At 40.4% G+C, this 14,925-nt stretch overlaps 1 protein-coding gene and 1 long non-coding RNA gene across 2 annotated transcripts; both read right to left on the reverse strand.

Annotated features, from left to right (window-relative positions):
- Window positions 1-2,127: 2,127 nt before the first annotated feature.
- LOC118100755 lies at window positions 2,128-4,810 on the reverse strand. Its single transcript, XR_004694473.2, has 2 exons — window positions 4,247-4,810; window positions 2,128-4,151 (listed from the first exon to the last, which is right to left on the reverse strand). It is a non-coding gene; the product is annotated as an uncharacterized LOC118100755 (long non-coding RNA).
- A 309-nt stretch (window positions 4,811-5,119) lies between these two features.
- LOC118100726 (transmembrane protein 238-like) lies at window positions 5,120-11,554 on the reverse strand. The gene is made up of 2 exons (XM_035146085.2): window positions 10,859-11,554; window positions 5,120-5,413 (listed from the first exon to the last, which is right to left on the reverse strand). Exon 1 carries the CDS (start codon window positions 11,420-11,422, stop codon window positions 10,865-10,867), a length of 558 nt encoding a protein of 185 aa, XP_035001976.1. The 5' UTR covers window positions 11,423-11,554; the 3' UTR covers window positions 5,120-5,413; window positions 10,859-10,864.
- Window positions 11,555-14,925: the final 3,371 nt, after the last annotated feature.

Below are 14,925 nucleotides of genomic sequence, written 5' to 3' on the forward strand. Positions count from 1 at the left end.
GACACCATACAACACAACTTTTCAACTCATCTCGGTCACATATAGTTTCACTTGTAAGCATTAAACAGGATGAGATGCTCTGGTGTGTTTAACAGTAGTAGATGTAGTAGTAGTATAAATAGTGACTGGATTTGTATGACGTGACCTCAACTGCAATAAAACAGCAGTCCAGTGCTGCCACCTGCTGTTGTGCTATTGTAATGCAGGCATGTCTAAGAGCTTCATTTTCCTTGGAAAGTGATTTTAACTACCAGTAAGTGTGTGGTTGTTGAGGTGTTGAGGTATCTCCAGTATCCACAGGGGCACTTATCCACAAGTTCTATATCTTGGGAGCTTATTTAAACATTTAGATGTTGGGTTGTTGTATATTTTTTGAAAATGAGTCGGGCCAAGCAATGCTTTATTTGACGTTACGTCTTCTGGTACCACAGGAATGAATAAACAGAAACGTTTAATACCAGCAAGAATAAAACCTACAAGCATGTGTCATCATACAAAGTGTGTGTGGATCATTACTGGCCAGTAGAGTTCCAAGACATAAAGAGTAAATAAAAAGTACAGTGTAAAGGGTGATTTAAAAAAAATGGGAAATAGATTTTTTTATTCTAGCTTAATACAGAGTAAAAATGCAAATGAAGAGAAAGGTACAGTACGAACATTAGGCAAAATATCAGGTTTTAACCTAATGGATGAAACCAAGTGCACTTACTGTACTTAGTAGTAGTGTGAAGCTTTGGACTTTACCTTCGTAAATGTGCTCCACTGCATTTCAAAGGCAGTGATGGAAGACATATTCAGATAGTTTATTTGAGTAAAAGTACCAATACAAAAGTACCAGGTAGTAGCCTATGTCTTGCAATCAAAATCCTACCTAAGTAGCTGAAAGTGCAGTCAGTGAGTCCCATCAGATTTCATCATGGCCTCTGTTCCTGTCGGAGTTTTAAACTGTTCCTCTGTCTGCTGCTGTCAGACTGCGATCCAACTCTCGTCCACACTCCACTTTTCACCAGGACCAGCATCCAGGGGCCCCTCCACTGACCCCATCAGAACTTTTACTGCAGGTCACGTGTGTCCAGATCTCCAGCTTCACTCTTCACGTCCTTCACCACCAGCATCTGGACTATATCGGGGGATTTTCTTGTGCCGCTCATGGAATGACAAACACCTTTAAATGATGACGTCACAATGACAACAACATCATATGTCTACTTTTGGGGACTCTATATTAAATAAAATTGTTTGAATAAGTCTATCTCTTATCTTTGACTTCAAGCAAATATTTACAGGTTGAAATAAATGAAGTAAAATATAAAACACATTATTTCTATCTGAAACAGCAGCAGATCCAGGACTTTTCTCGATCAGGGGCCATAAAGGGGCCACAATTTACACAGAGGAGCCAATCATATGTCCAGCATCCATGCAGAACTCAGTGAGGTGCACATCGAAGTCGTTCATTCTTTACTGTTTGCTTTATAGCTTTGATTCACAGCCAATATGTAGTTGAATATATTTTTGAAACATTTAAGGGAAAATTGACAGTATTGTTAGTAGGTGAAAAGGACATTTCAGAGGCCCTTCAACTTTCATCTGGGGCCAGAGCCCCTCTGGCCTCACCTCTGGATCCGCCGCTGCAGTGCAGTAGAAATATGTACGGTAATGTTCAAGAAAAAGTACTGGAAATATTGCACTTTTTACTCCACTCCACATTTATCTGACTGATACATTTTCTGCTCACTTAGTTTCATCCAAGTGTTCATAGTTAATCACCCAATATACCAATAATACATGATGTAGTTAAAATTTAATAAAAAACTTCAATAATATACTGTTTATGGTAAATAATACTACTCATAACTTTATTTATAGAGCACTTTTTAGCACAAAGTGCTGGACAACAAGAAAACAAATGGTTACTAGAAGACACAGACTCAGACAGACTTATTTCCTCAGGCTATTCATTCCAGAGCCGTATTAGGGCCTGACCATAAAGAGCCGCATGTGATCAAATCTCTTAGTTCTAGTTCAAATCCGAGCTGCTGAATCTTGTACAGACTGCAGGACCAGAGAAAGAAATCAGCAGGAGCAAATCTAAATTCCTCCTCAACGACGTCAAAGACTCATCACAAGTTTTTACAATCTTTAATCACAGTTATTAGGTTTCAGGGGCAAATGCTTTTTCACATATTTAGGTTTTTGAATAACTCTTTTAAACTCAGCTAAAAGCTCAATTTGTCTTGATTGACTTCGTCTTTATCTTAATATTAAAATGAGTTGGATGATCTGAAACATTTGAAAGTGACAAATAAGCAGAAGAAAATAAGTAATCTGAAAGATGAGGGGAATATTTTTTCACAGCACTTGACAAGGAGGTCAACTGGTATTTCTACTTTCACTTAAGTCAAATATCCCTTATACCTCTGGCACACTTGACATTTCTGTGAAATAGCATCACATTAAACACTGCCCTGCCGCAGTGTGAAGTGCTGGCAGGACTGACAACAAGCAAACATTACACCGACAGGCCTCAGCGAACTTAATCCCTGTCCCCTTTGTCACCAGCGCGCTGAGTAGAGTGTCATGTTCAGTTGACCCAGGGCAGGCATTGATGCGTTTGTGTGTGTGTGTGTGTGTGCGTCCTGGCTGTGAACTGTACAACAGGTAATGGAAAGGCACATGAGGTGTGAGGTGAGGAAACTGAAGCCTCGGAGACAACATGGACAGAGACATTGTGACACCTCAGAATCACATGTCGATTCTCCTGGAGACTTCTGAGCAACACCCGCCGGGTTACATTATGTGGCGATGCACAGCAGAGACATTTCCAAATACGGCTTGGATTGTGTGGGCTCTCTCTTTTAAACCACAAGTTTATTAAACAGATTAAATATGGTTTGAGCAAAGATGTGTAGCTACATTTTGAAATCCATTATGTTTAAATTTCTTGTTTTCTCTAGTTTATGAAGCTCCACTCTAGTGATCTGCATTTCTAAACTCGAGGATCATTCTGGTGTTAAGCTTGAATACCAGCCGCACTGTAAATAGGGTGTGTCCACCCTATGTGGTGAAACAAGTTGCACCACATACCTGTTGTTAAGTTTGAACAAAAGCACATAAATAACGGCTACGTCTAGACAAACAACTTGCACAAATCTAGTTGCATTGTATTTCTTTGTGATGTTATAATGTTTCATGTGGGGAAGTTCTTCTCCCATTCTTGTAAAATGAGAGGACCCTCTTAGCACCAGTCGCTAAGTGACCCAGTCGGACTGGTTTCTGTTGAATGGGCTGAGCGACCAATACTCAGATTTCACAACAGGAAAAACACCATAGAGACTGGTCAGGAACAATGGGCTTAGAGGGAAATCAATAACAAGAAAGGGCGCAAATAATGAGCAGCAGCATCGTCGGGATGTAAATGGAGTGGAAATGGACAAATGGGACAAATTCTAGTTCCTGATTTTAAAGGTCAGAGTAAAACATCAGTAAAAAAAAAAAAAAGGTTAAAATGTCACATAATTTGACAGAATAAACAAAGTTTCTCAAGTTAAACAACAAAATGTAAACACAGAATCCTCATGATGAGGACCAGAGGGGTGGACAGGCATGGCCCGGGGGTATCTGAGGCCCACGCTACCAGATTCAAAAGGTAACAGGGTTGGAAGCAGAATATTTACATTATTGTAATGTCAATGAAACAAGTGCAGTGAGGAACAAATCTACCAGGAAGACACAGAAGGCCAACACGATGATGAAAAAGAGACAACATGAACACAAACGTTTTCCTGTCCAGGTGTTGTCTCGCTCTTATGTAACAGGTGCTGAGGTTCCTTTTAAATGTCTGTATCCAGAGGCCTGTAGATTTATCATCTATTCACAGATGCAAAAGATATTTGCAGTTAAATATAGCAATTGACATTGATTTCATATTTGTTTAGTCATTGTTATTTGGCATTCATCAACTTCATGCAGAATAAATAAATGAAGTGAGTATTAATGAAATTATTCACATTTAAAAATTAAGACAAAACACGAAGTCTCCAGCCCCGCACCAGAATCTGGCGTGTTCAGCATATAAACATGTCCATGTTTGTGCTCCACTTTAAGGTGCCGCTGTGTCTTGTTTTGAGTAGAATCTGAAATATTTCTCCCTAAAAGGAAAAAGAACAGAGATATATTTAAGGAAATTCCTTCACTTAAGAACACATTTTCCCCTTGTAATAATTTAAATAATGAAAATCTGCACCTGTAGCTCCGGCTTTGTTTTCGCTTTCCAGTCCAAGTTGCCAGAAAATGGTTTGGCATCGCAAAAGAAGCTGTAAATCTCAGCTGGGAAGCAACTCCTGCATCGGCACCTCCAAGTTTCCCAGGTACCAGAAGATCCAGAAAATCAGGCTGATGAAGATGAGGAGGGGCCCCGAGAAGACGAGGAAATCCCAGAAAGTGAAGGGAGCAAAGACCCCGACGAGGAAGAGGATGAGGCCTGCTGCATCCAGGAAGACGGCAATGAAGAAGAACAGCAGGCAGCGGCCGAGATTGGCAGTGTAATCCATGATAGGAGCAGTTGATCATTAGGCAATTAGAATTCACTGCTTTACCAGTTTATGATGTGAAAAACATTAGAAGCAAAATAAAAACGAGAGGAAACTCTTCTTCCCTTCTCAGTGCCGCCTGTGAGTCTGAGAGTCTGATGACAGGGAAGAGTTTAAACACACCCGGGTCACATTCCTCTCTCTATCAACATCTCACATCTCTTTATTCATGACACTGACTGACGGGGGAGAAATAAACTTCCTTAATGATGACAAGAGATTCAGCAGCTCTCGCTTTTTGCATTATTTGATAAAAAAAAACAACCTGGGAAATACTCAGGGGGCTTAAAACCTTCAAAAACTTTACATTTGATAAGTGACAATGTGAGAAAAATCTGCTTCCTGTGTAGTGTATGAAAGCTACTAAACAACCCCCGTGAACTCCGACAAGGAGGAAGAGACCGAAAGAAAATAACTGTTCCTTGCACAACTCCAAGCATGGGGCGTTACTGTGCTGTTATCTGATATCAAACAGTATCAGCTGCCTGGGCGCAGAAACACCTTCAAAGAAACAAACAACGACGGCGTCCAATTAACATGTAAACTTTATTCCCATGAAAGGTTATTTACATCTGTCCAAAAAAATAAGCTCATAAAAAATTTGAGTTTGCAATGTACAAGTTAAAGACGTAAAGAAGTTTCTTCCTGTGTGCACAGCTCATCCGTTTAGTGGGGGTACAGAGCTTTTTCCCTGATTAAGAAATTATCTTCTTTTTTTTTTTTTTAAAGTGACGTTAGTTCATTAACTCAACATGTTCAGTCTTTGGAAAGCAGCATGAGGAGGGACAGCGTCCTCCAACACCAGGAAAGCAGGATGTCACCTATAAAGAGGAGAAGTGGTTTTAATAGATGGTCGCAGGTTGAAATAACAAAATTCAAAAACGTTTTGAGAAAAGAAATGCACCATTTTTAACAGAGGTTGAAGCCTTTCTTAAATTTGCTGTGTGAGACTGATTAAAATTGGCCTCCGCTTGAGAGATTTGTGGGAGGATGAGTGTGAGACAACTGTCTGGTCGAGTGAATCTGTTAAATAGTTTAGAGAATAAGACGTGAAATAATGTAGAAGATTTCCCCTCTTTGGATTTTTTAAAATTAAATTAACAACATACATTCTAAAAAGTTGAGTGCAAGAATTTGAATGGATTGAAAATGTAACAGTGTCAGCAGGAGGAGGACATTTTGGGGTCGTTGGAAGTTTTATGCAGGATGACAAGCAAGAATAAATAAGTGATTAATAAAAAAGGCACAGAATCATTTCCTACTCATAAAAATAGGTTAGGTCACTTTATATTCAGAGTTCTCTCCAACTCTTATCAGCCAATACATTACGGAGGACGTTTAGTTTGTTTAGGGTAAAAACAACATCTGTGAGGCTGCAGCAAATGGTTATTTTCTCAGTTAATGGAATCATCTGCTCATTTCTTCTAAATTACTTTGTTAATCCGTGGGCAACAAACTGACACATTACTATGAATAATGTCCATTAAAGCCGAAGTTAATATCTTGAAAATATTGTATCTGGAAAAAAAAAACATCCCAAAACACGAGGAAATTCCATTTACTGTCACATGAGGTGGAAAAAAGCATCTAGTTTCCTTTCAACCAGAATATCGTTTCAGCTCTGGTCAAAACATTACAGAAAATAAAAAAACATTTCTGCTATTTGCACATTGCTGTAACAAAATTTTGAATGGTCTAAAACAAATAAACAAAGTCTCCCGACACACCTGTGCTTCATGTAGGTGCAGAGGCACACAGTGTTGAAAAGCCGGGTGACAGAGAATATAGATAAAAGGAAGGTGCAGTGGTCAATGAATACACCCAGTCACGGCACTGGTCCCATGCTCTGGAAAAGCTTATCTAATCAGTGATCGGTGCAGAGCAGCATGATGTGAACACACAGCACCACAACAGAAGCAGGTGGTTGTGGGTTTATACGATATTTACTATGTTTATTCATTTACTCTTTACATAAGGAGAGATTATTTTTGGTCACAGAGGACACAAAAAGTGATCATATTCTTAGCCATGTGACTTTGTACGCGTATCTTGCTTTGCGGTGACTGGCTGAAAAATAAACCGAAAGAACAAACCAAGCTGTCAATTATAGCCTTTTAAATAATGCAAAGGATAAAAGTACGATAAATCATGATGGATCTACATCGGTTGACATTTAAAAACACCAATAGAGTTATTAGAGAAGACTGATTTCAGTCTCCCAATAAACTCAGTAGAGCACATACCTCCAGCAAGGCCCAACAGTCCCCTTAAATTCAATCAAGCCTTATAGCTAAGGCAACAAAGCAATGCCGATCATGAAACGTAATCTCCTTTACAGAAGAATGATAGGTTGATAAAAAGGCAAACCAAGTTAAAGGCTTCCTCCTTTTGAAACCACATTTAAATCCACTAGATCCACATTTTTATTTTTATTTGGAGGACACTCATGAATAAATATGCTTGATGTTTTTCCACCAAGATCCGCACATTATTCCCAAGGAAAATTGTGAAAATTCAAAGAAAGCCCTATCTTGCAATGTTACAGAAAGAGAAATAAAAACTTCCTGGATCCGGGTTAGTCCGGATTTATGCCAAAGTTTGGCTCACAGCTTTGAGTTGGAATCACATAATATGAATACGTGTGCAGCGAATGCAATCATTGTGTAAACCTGAAGCTAATCTCATGTTACCTAACTGTTTATAGAGTCACCTAATGCGTGTCAGGAAATTCTTGTTTGCAGTACACCTGAGTCCATCATTGTTCCAACATTTAATCTGTGCAGGCTGTTGTTGAATCTGATGGTTTATAATGGAGCCAGGTGGCTGCATGTTGTCCTTAGGTGGTGGCCTGTGTTCATTGGGGGAATGTCCAGTGATAAAACCCATAACATTATGTGCTCTCAGTCATGAAACCAACTTCCCCAGTGCAACTCCAACCTTATATTTATCTTTGGACAGGCCAACCAAAGACAGCCTGTCACACATTACTTTAAACTCTACCTACTCACTCTAAGCATGTTTTGAGTATATAGAGTGGTAACACAAGACAATTGACTAAATTAACAAGTAAAATCAACAAGATACTTATTAATTAATCTGCTTATGTTCTCAATTACTTCATCTTTGGGCAAAATAACACTCTACAAGAACAAGTGCCCATCAAAATGTCCCAAAACTCACATCCCAACGCAAAGACATGCCATTTACTATCACATAAAAATCACAAAATCATCCAATATTCACAGTTTTGAAGCTCAAACTAATCAGTTTTTGCTCATATTTTGCTTGAAAAAAATACTTAAATGACTATATCAAAACAGTTTTAAATCGATTTCCTTTAAACAGAGTAATCAAATCAATTCAGCTGTGTACTTTTGCAAACATTATAGGAAAAAACACAGTGGGCACATTTGCGTGATTGCTATAAATTAGAAAACAAATGCTGGCCCAAGAACGGAGCCCTGGGGGACACCACGCTGTTATCTGGCAAATCAGCAGAATCTTGGAAACAACAAAAATAATAAAATGTCTGGGGGAAAAAAAATGTACTGGATAATTTTCGAAACAATATCGTTCTGATTGCTAATTTCTTGGTCAACTGCAATAACAGTGTTGTTTGGATAAAGATCAATGTTACTACGAGTATCGATAGCACTGCTACTAGAGCGGAAATGATTCGTTAATAATTGATTAGACAGAAAAAAAAAGACAACCATTTTGTTAAATGGCAAACTGCCCAAAAACCTTGTGAGGATTTCTTCCTTATCTTTGTCCTTTGTGATAAGTAACTGCATATAGTTATTAAATGTCAGTTGGCCAAAATGATTACTATTAATTAATTACTTGGGATTTAGGAATGATTGGCATTTTTCACTATAGGTTTATTCTAAATGTTATAGACCAATTAATGGAAGAATGATCAAAATAAACAAATTATGAAAATAATACTTAGTTGAAATGTTAATTAGGACACAGCATTTGACATTTTCAAGTTTCATTAACTATTCTATTCAGTTACTTCCTTTCTCTGTTCCTATATTATGGTTTAAATGCTGCTTCAGAGCCTTGTCCCTCCTGCCTGGATATTATTCCGGTTAAATCCTGGATAAATACAAAATCCATTAGTTTGATTTCAGTGCGTATTTGTGACCTTAAAGATATCTAATCTAAAAATGAGTGACTGTGCTGCAAAGCCACTAATTACACTAATGACCAGAGATAATATGGGACATGAACTTAGTGTTGTCAGTGGTAGGGACTGCCCTGCTCTCAGTGCTCCTTTGCCTGGTGTTTAACACAGTAAAGTTACAGTAAAAAACAGTGCGTCATAGTTCAGTGTTTGTTCTTTCGACCACACCATTTCAAACAATGCAATATCTGAAGATCATTAGCCAGGCTAGATAATATAAGAATCAGGGTAGGGCCCATTAAAGTTAACTATGTGGAACTAGTGGGTGGAAGGAGTGTGCGTGAAGCAGACTAACACAGTGTATGATCTCTGCATTTGGGGGCAGAGTGATGGGCCTAGCTCTACCTATGCCTACCTCCATTCCACTGGATCAATAAGCACTGCTGAGTTCCATTAAAATGCAATCCTGCCTTTTGGCCCAAAGGGTCTCTGCCTCGCCGCCCGGTTACAAGCAAACTGACAGCTAAAATAATGCAGAACTGTGAAGGTGAGCAGAAGCGGTCAGGCTCATTAATTATAAGCTGCCACGGGCCACTGAAGATCTTTTCACAGCAGCCAGGGAAAGGGGGACAAATTTAATTATTATAACAGATATTCATGAGCAGAGTGAGCTGGCAGCGTCCTGAGGGAGGACTAACGTTTGCGTGAGGGCGCCCATTCCTCAAGACTGCCTTCACTCTGGGTGTCATCTGATCTCTAACAATAATGTGAGAAATTTCCTGCTGGTGGCAGGGGTGAGAGCCGGGGGAGGCACAGTGCCACCGTGCAATACACTAAGGATGCCAGCAGCAATCATGATGAAGGAGTTACAGCCGTGGCACCGAGCAGCTCGCGACAAGCCAAACAACAGCCGGCTGACAGAAAGGGTGCAAGCAGGGCAATGCGCTGAATATTTATGACTTTCAATTATGATTGTTTGTTGGTTTCGACAGGCCCCAGACTTTCAGAGGATCATGAATTTTTCAAAAGGACTGCTTTAACTTTTAACAGAATGCAACAGGTTAGCTATGGAGTCCAGACATTTGAAGTAGGTTAGCAGGAAATGGGTTTTCAACATCTCAACCGCAACAAGCGGGTCACAAAAATAGACTGTGGACTGGGAGGCTGTTGAGGTGGTCCTGGGTTAGGTGATGAGGAGGAGGTGGGTATTAGATTATTATTACTAGTACAGTGCCCATTCTAAACCTGCCTGTCTGGAATGGGCTGTTTGTCTGGCCTGTGCTATGGCTCCGGAGCCACTTCAGAATTATTCCTTGTCATTAGTGAGTCCTCGTCCGACAGCTCTACGATATACTGTCACTTAGTATTCACTACTCGTGCAAAGTGAACTTAAAAATATTAGAGTTAGAAAATGTATTGTTCATTCTACCTGGTTTATCTGCAGTGAAGGTTTTATTGCCCTGTGTTTTCCATAAAATAAAACTGAATTTGCTTCATTGCTGCTCACGTGCGGGGCTTTTACATAAATATGAATGATTTACTTAACTGGTGTTACTTCTTCATACACTGCATGTCAGCTATTCTATTCATTCATTTTTAATGATACTGAACATATTGCACCAAACTCTTCACCGCACCTTCTCAGGCTATTTACAATACACATGCCAAGTGTGAAGCTGATAAGAGGAATGGTTCGTGAGATATGTTCCACATAAAGGCAGATGTTTGTGGTGGAAGGTAGATTATTATTATTATCAATAGTATTACACTAAATTAACTGAAGCTGTTATCATTAATAAAATCCCTACATCTATAACTAGTACTCTTTATTTCCACTATAACAACCTGTCAGGACTCAAATTTGACAGTGACAACTGGCATCTCTCTTGTCTCCCCTCTTTGCAACCCAGCTCTCTTCTCTCACCCCAACCGGTCGAGGCAGGACTCGGGTTCTGTTAGACCTGTCAAAAGGGAGTTTTATTCTCTCCACAGTCGCCAGCAAGTGTTGGGGTTCACTATCATTGTGTAAGGTCTCGACCTTTCTGTGTAAAGCGCCGGGAGATAAAGCATGTTGGGATTTGGTGACATCCAAATAAAAAAAACACAACTGAATGAGTTTTCAGGGTGATAGACGCACCTCCTGTCAGAGAAGCCTCTCCGGTTTGTCACCAGCTCCCTGCAGCCTCACGTCCGAGCTCCTCAACATCCCCAGCTCCACGTTCTTCACAGCCAGAGACGCGCACTCGGTCCCTGCGTCAAACCCTCTGTTGTCGTGACACGACACGGCTCCCCCGCTGCCCCCTTCCCACGTAACCTGAGACGGCGCGGCAGCACGCACGGTGCCGTTCATCTCCTTCCCGCTCCCCATGTTCTTCTTCTCCTCCCCGGCTTCCAGGGGCTTCAGGCCGCCCTTGGAAAACCGCTCGGACAGCTTCCTGACCCAGTGCGTAAAGTTGATGTCCAGGGGGCCCGGGCGGTCCTCCCCGTACAGCTGCACGTTCCCCGTGTACCACAGCACCCACCAAATCAGGCTGAGGGAGATAATGAGCGAGCCCGTGTAGATGAGGAAATCCCCGTAGAAGCGGCCGTCCAAGTTCAGGTTGCCGAAAATCCCGACCAGCAGCACGACCAGACCGACCGCGTCGAACGCAACCGCGAGGATGAACAACAGCGCGCAGTTCCCCACGCAGTCGTGCGCCATAGCGGAGAGCAGGCGAGAGCCCGAGTAACGGCACCGAGCGCGGCAGCCTGTTTTTCAGGACGCACATTTCCCGCAGCTTCCCACCTGTGCAGCGTTCACCTGTGCACAGCCCCCGCCCCCCCCTGACACGTCACTGGATCGAGTGGGCTCCCAGGGGCCGCGGATCCACATGCTGCATTCAAATGCAACCCGTACATCCCAGGCCTCGATCATCCCGCCCCATTTGGGAAGGTGGCAGATAAGCGCAACACAATATGTTCACCTCAGTTTTTTCCATGTATTTCCCAGACTCTCTGAAATTAAAAATTGTTATTTGATAAATTTACATCAAACAACATCATAAATAGATACAAAAAAATCACAAATCCCAAGTTTTCTTTGTAACCTGGAAGTCAACTTTATTGTCTTCACTGCCATATGACATAGATTTATATACAATAACACAACATGAATGCACACACCAGTAAGTACTCAAGCAGCATACAAGTGAACAACATATATGTATAAGACAAGTAACATATAAGTAACATAACATCTATGTACACAACAATAAATACTCATATCATACAACATATAAGTAACATACTGTAACTTCTATGTACACAACAATAAGTAGTCTACACTAGCGACATATAAGTACACAGCATATAAGTACGCAATCATCTTATTCAGATCATCCTCAACTCAACACAGCCTTCTTAACTGTAACTAAATGTTGCAAAATTTTGCTTCTATCTTTCCTATAATTTCTGCTAGATTACATAGTTATTTCCAAGTAAGCTCAAACTGAAATGTTATTGTAGTTAAAGAACTCTAAAAAAAAAAATTTAATTTGTAAATTACATCACTTAAACAGCTTCAACACCTGGAAACAGATGTGTTAAAATCACTGTAGTTCCACTTTAAGGACTTTCCAGTTATGATGATGGTTAATAAGGAAAGCAAATTGAACTGGTGACATATAAAGGTTCAGTGTGTAAGATTTAGGTGAAATAAGGCAGAAATTTATTATAAAATATTTTTTTTCACTATAGTGTGTAAACATCTAAAGCAGGGGTATTCAACTAAAATGTAAAGAGGTCCAGTTAGAGAAGATTTCTTGAAGCAAAGGTCCGGAAGATCATAATGTCTAACTATTTAGTGTGATATATATTTAAGTAGCCTAGTAGTTCTATCAACATCTGCATGTACTAAATACCTGACTGTCAAATCAAATAAATTCAGTACGATTCAAAAGCTTTTTGACAATATTTATTGTCACGTAACAAAGAACTGAACATATATGTATGATTGCAGATATGTATAATGTTCTCTCATTAACTAAATAAAAGTAGGGCTGCATTTCAAAATAAGAGAAAATAAATAAAATGTAAAATGTTCAAATAAAGGGCTTAACTTCAGAAAAATAAAATAAAGGGAGCAAAAGCTTGAATTTCCCTTTTTCTGTTTCACATCTTGACTCAAAAGTCTCCACTAATTTTACAGATAATAAATCTCAACACATCTTAACAATTGAACAGTTTTAGAATCACTTTCTTCCCCTCTTATATCCCACTCCCCCACTTTGTTCGTCTGTTTCTCTCCCTTTCTCCGTCTCACTCCTGTTTCTCAACTTTCTCCGTCTCACTCCTCTGTTTCTCTCCCTTTCTCCGTCTCACTCCTGTTTCTCCACTTTCTCCGTCTCACTCCTGTTTCTCCACTTTCTCCGTCTCACTCCTGTTTCTCCACTTTCTCCGTCTCACTCCTGTTTCTCTCCCTTTCTCCGGCTCACTCCTCTGTTTCTCTCCCTTTCTCCGTCTCACTCCTCTGTTTCTCTCCCTTTCTCCGTCTCACTCCTCTGTTTCTCTCCCTTTCTCCGTCTCACTCCTGTTTCTCCACTTTCTCCGTCTCACTCCTGTTTCTCCACTTTCTCCGTCTCACTCCTGTTTCTCTCCCTTTCTCCGTCTCACTCCTCTGTTTCTCTCCCTTTCTCCGTCTCACTCCTGTTTCTCCACTTTCTCCGTCTCACTCCTGTTTCTGTCCCTTTCTCCGTCTCACTCCTGTTTCTGTCCCTTTCTCCATCTCACTCCTCTGTTTCTCTCCCTTTCTCCGTCTCACTCCTCTGTTTCTCTCCCTTTCTCCGTCTCACTCCTCTGTTTCTCTCCCTGCGCTGATTACAAATAGAAGCGCCCCGTCAGGTTTTTTAAATCATAACCTTCTGTTTTGGCTGTAGGTCCGGGTCCGTACGGGACAGCTTCTGGGTCCGGACCCGGACCGCGGTCCGCCTGTTAGTGACCTCTGATCTAAAGCCTTGAACTGTTGTTTTCTTTACGATAGAATGGCCCCTTTATATTTAAACTCTTTATCTTTACATCGGGAGCAGGTCCTCTCTTAGTTTATTACAGTAGCCTAAACTGGACAATCTAAACACCTTTTGAGTTTTTATGACAACTGAAGGCTACCACAGGTTCTCTTTCATGTTTGGAAGGTGAGGGTGAGGTGAGGGGTATTCAGCTGGAAAGTGCAAATTCACCCCTAGATTCTACACACTGAACCTTTAAGTGGCATATTTTTAATGGCCAAAGGTTTTGCTCTCACTTATTGTATCGTCACAAATAGTGAAAGCGTGTCACCAACAACAACAAACATTGCAATGAATTGCCCTGAAAGCTGAACCAATAAAATGCATAATCTTAATCGCAATTAAACCTCTGCTGCAGCTCACTTTTGACATTTTTTAAAAAGATTATTTCAAATGCGGGATTTTAACAGTCTAAATACACATATCTTTTATATCCTTAACCCTTAATATATCAACATATATCAATATATATCAAGTGTACAACAAGACTGCATCATTATTGCCTGTTTTCAAATGTATATGTGTCTTGATTTTAAAAAAGAGGACTCATTAGAAAACAGAGTGTATTTTTTTTTTTTTTATTCAAGAAAACTAGACAGAGTGCACAGACACAGTACAATGAATTTATTAACACTAACAAATGTCAGGCCACGTAATGGGAAACCAGGTCTTAGAAGTGAAACACACACAGTAGAAATTATTCAATTTTCCCGGCAGACATGGCTCTGTAAGTACTGAGATTATCATGACTAATGATGGAAAAGTGTGTCAAGGCATGGAAATGATATCCATCTGAAACTTCAGCCTGCAGCCTGGAACGTCACACCGATCAGAAGTTGAAATTTAGCTGTTTTCTGCTCGACCGTGGTCAGTGTGTGATTTAAATATTTCCAGCAGCACTTGAAGGCAGCAATATTCTGCCCCCTTGGATGTCTGAATGGCATGCGAAATTTCCCCAGCAGCCTCCTGCAGCCAAGATCAGACACACACACTTGCACACACACACACAAACACACACCCCACAGGCATATTGAAAGTGCAACCTAGTCACAGTATGAGTGATTTCATGACTTATTAAGCTCTATGATTAGCTGGGAGATGCGGCAGATTACATGGATTTCCTTCAGTGAAGTCCTTCATGGCTCAAAGTGATTTCTCTGCC

This window comes from Hippoglossus stenolepis, chromosome 21, assembly GCF_022539355.2.
Source record: "Hippoglossus stenolepis isolate QCI-W04-F060 chromosome 21, HSTE1.2, whole genome shotgun sequence".
NCBI classification, from domain to species: Eukaryota; Metazoa; Chordata; class Actinopteri; order Pleuronectiformes; family Pleuronectidae; genus Hippoglossus; species Hippoglossus stenolepis.

Coding starts and splice junctions, on each gene's coding strand:
- LOC118100726 (XM_035146085.2), bottom strand. CDS start 11,422: ATGGCGCACGACTGCGTGGGGAACTGCGCGCTGTTGTTCATCCTCGCG.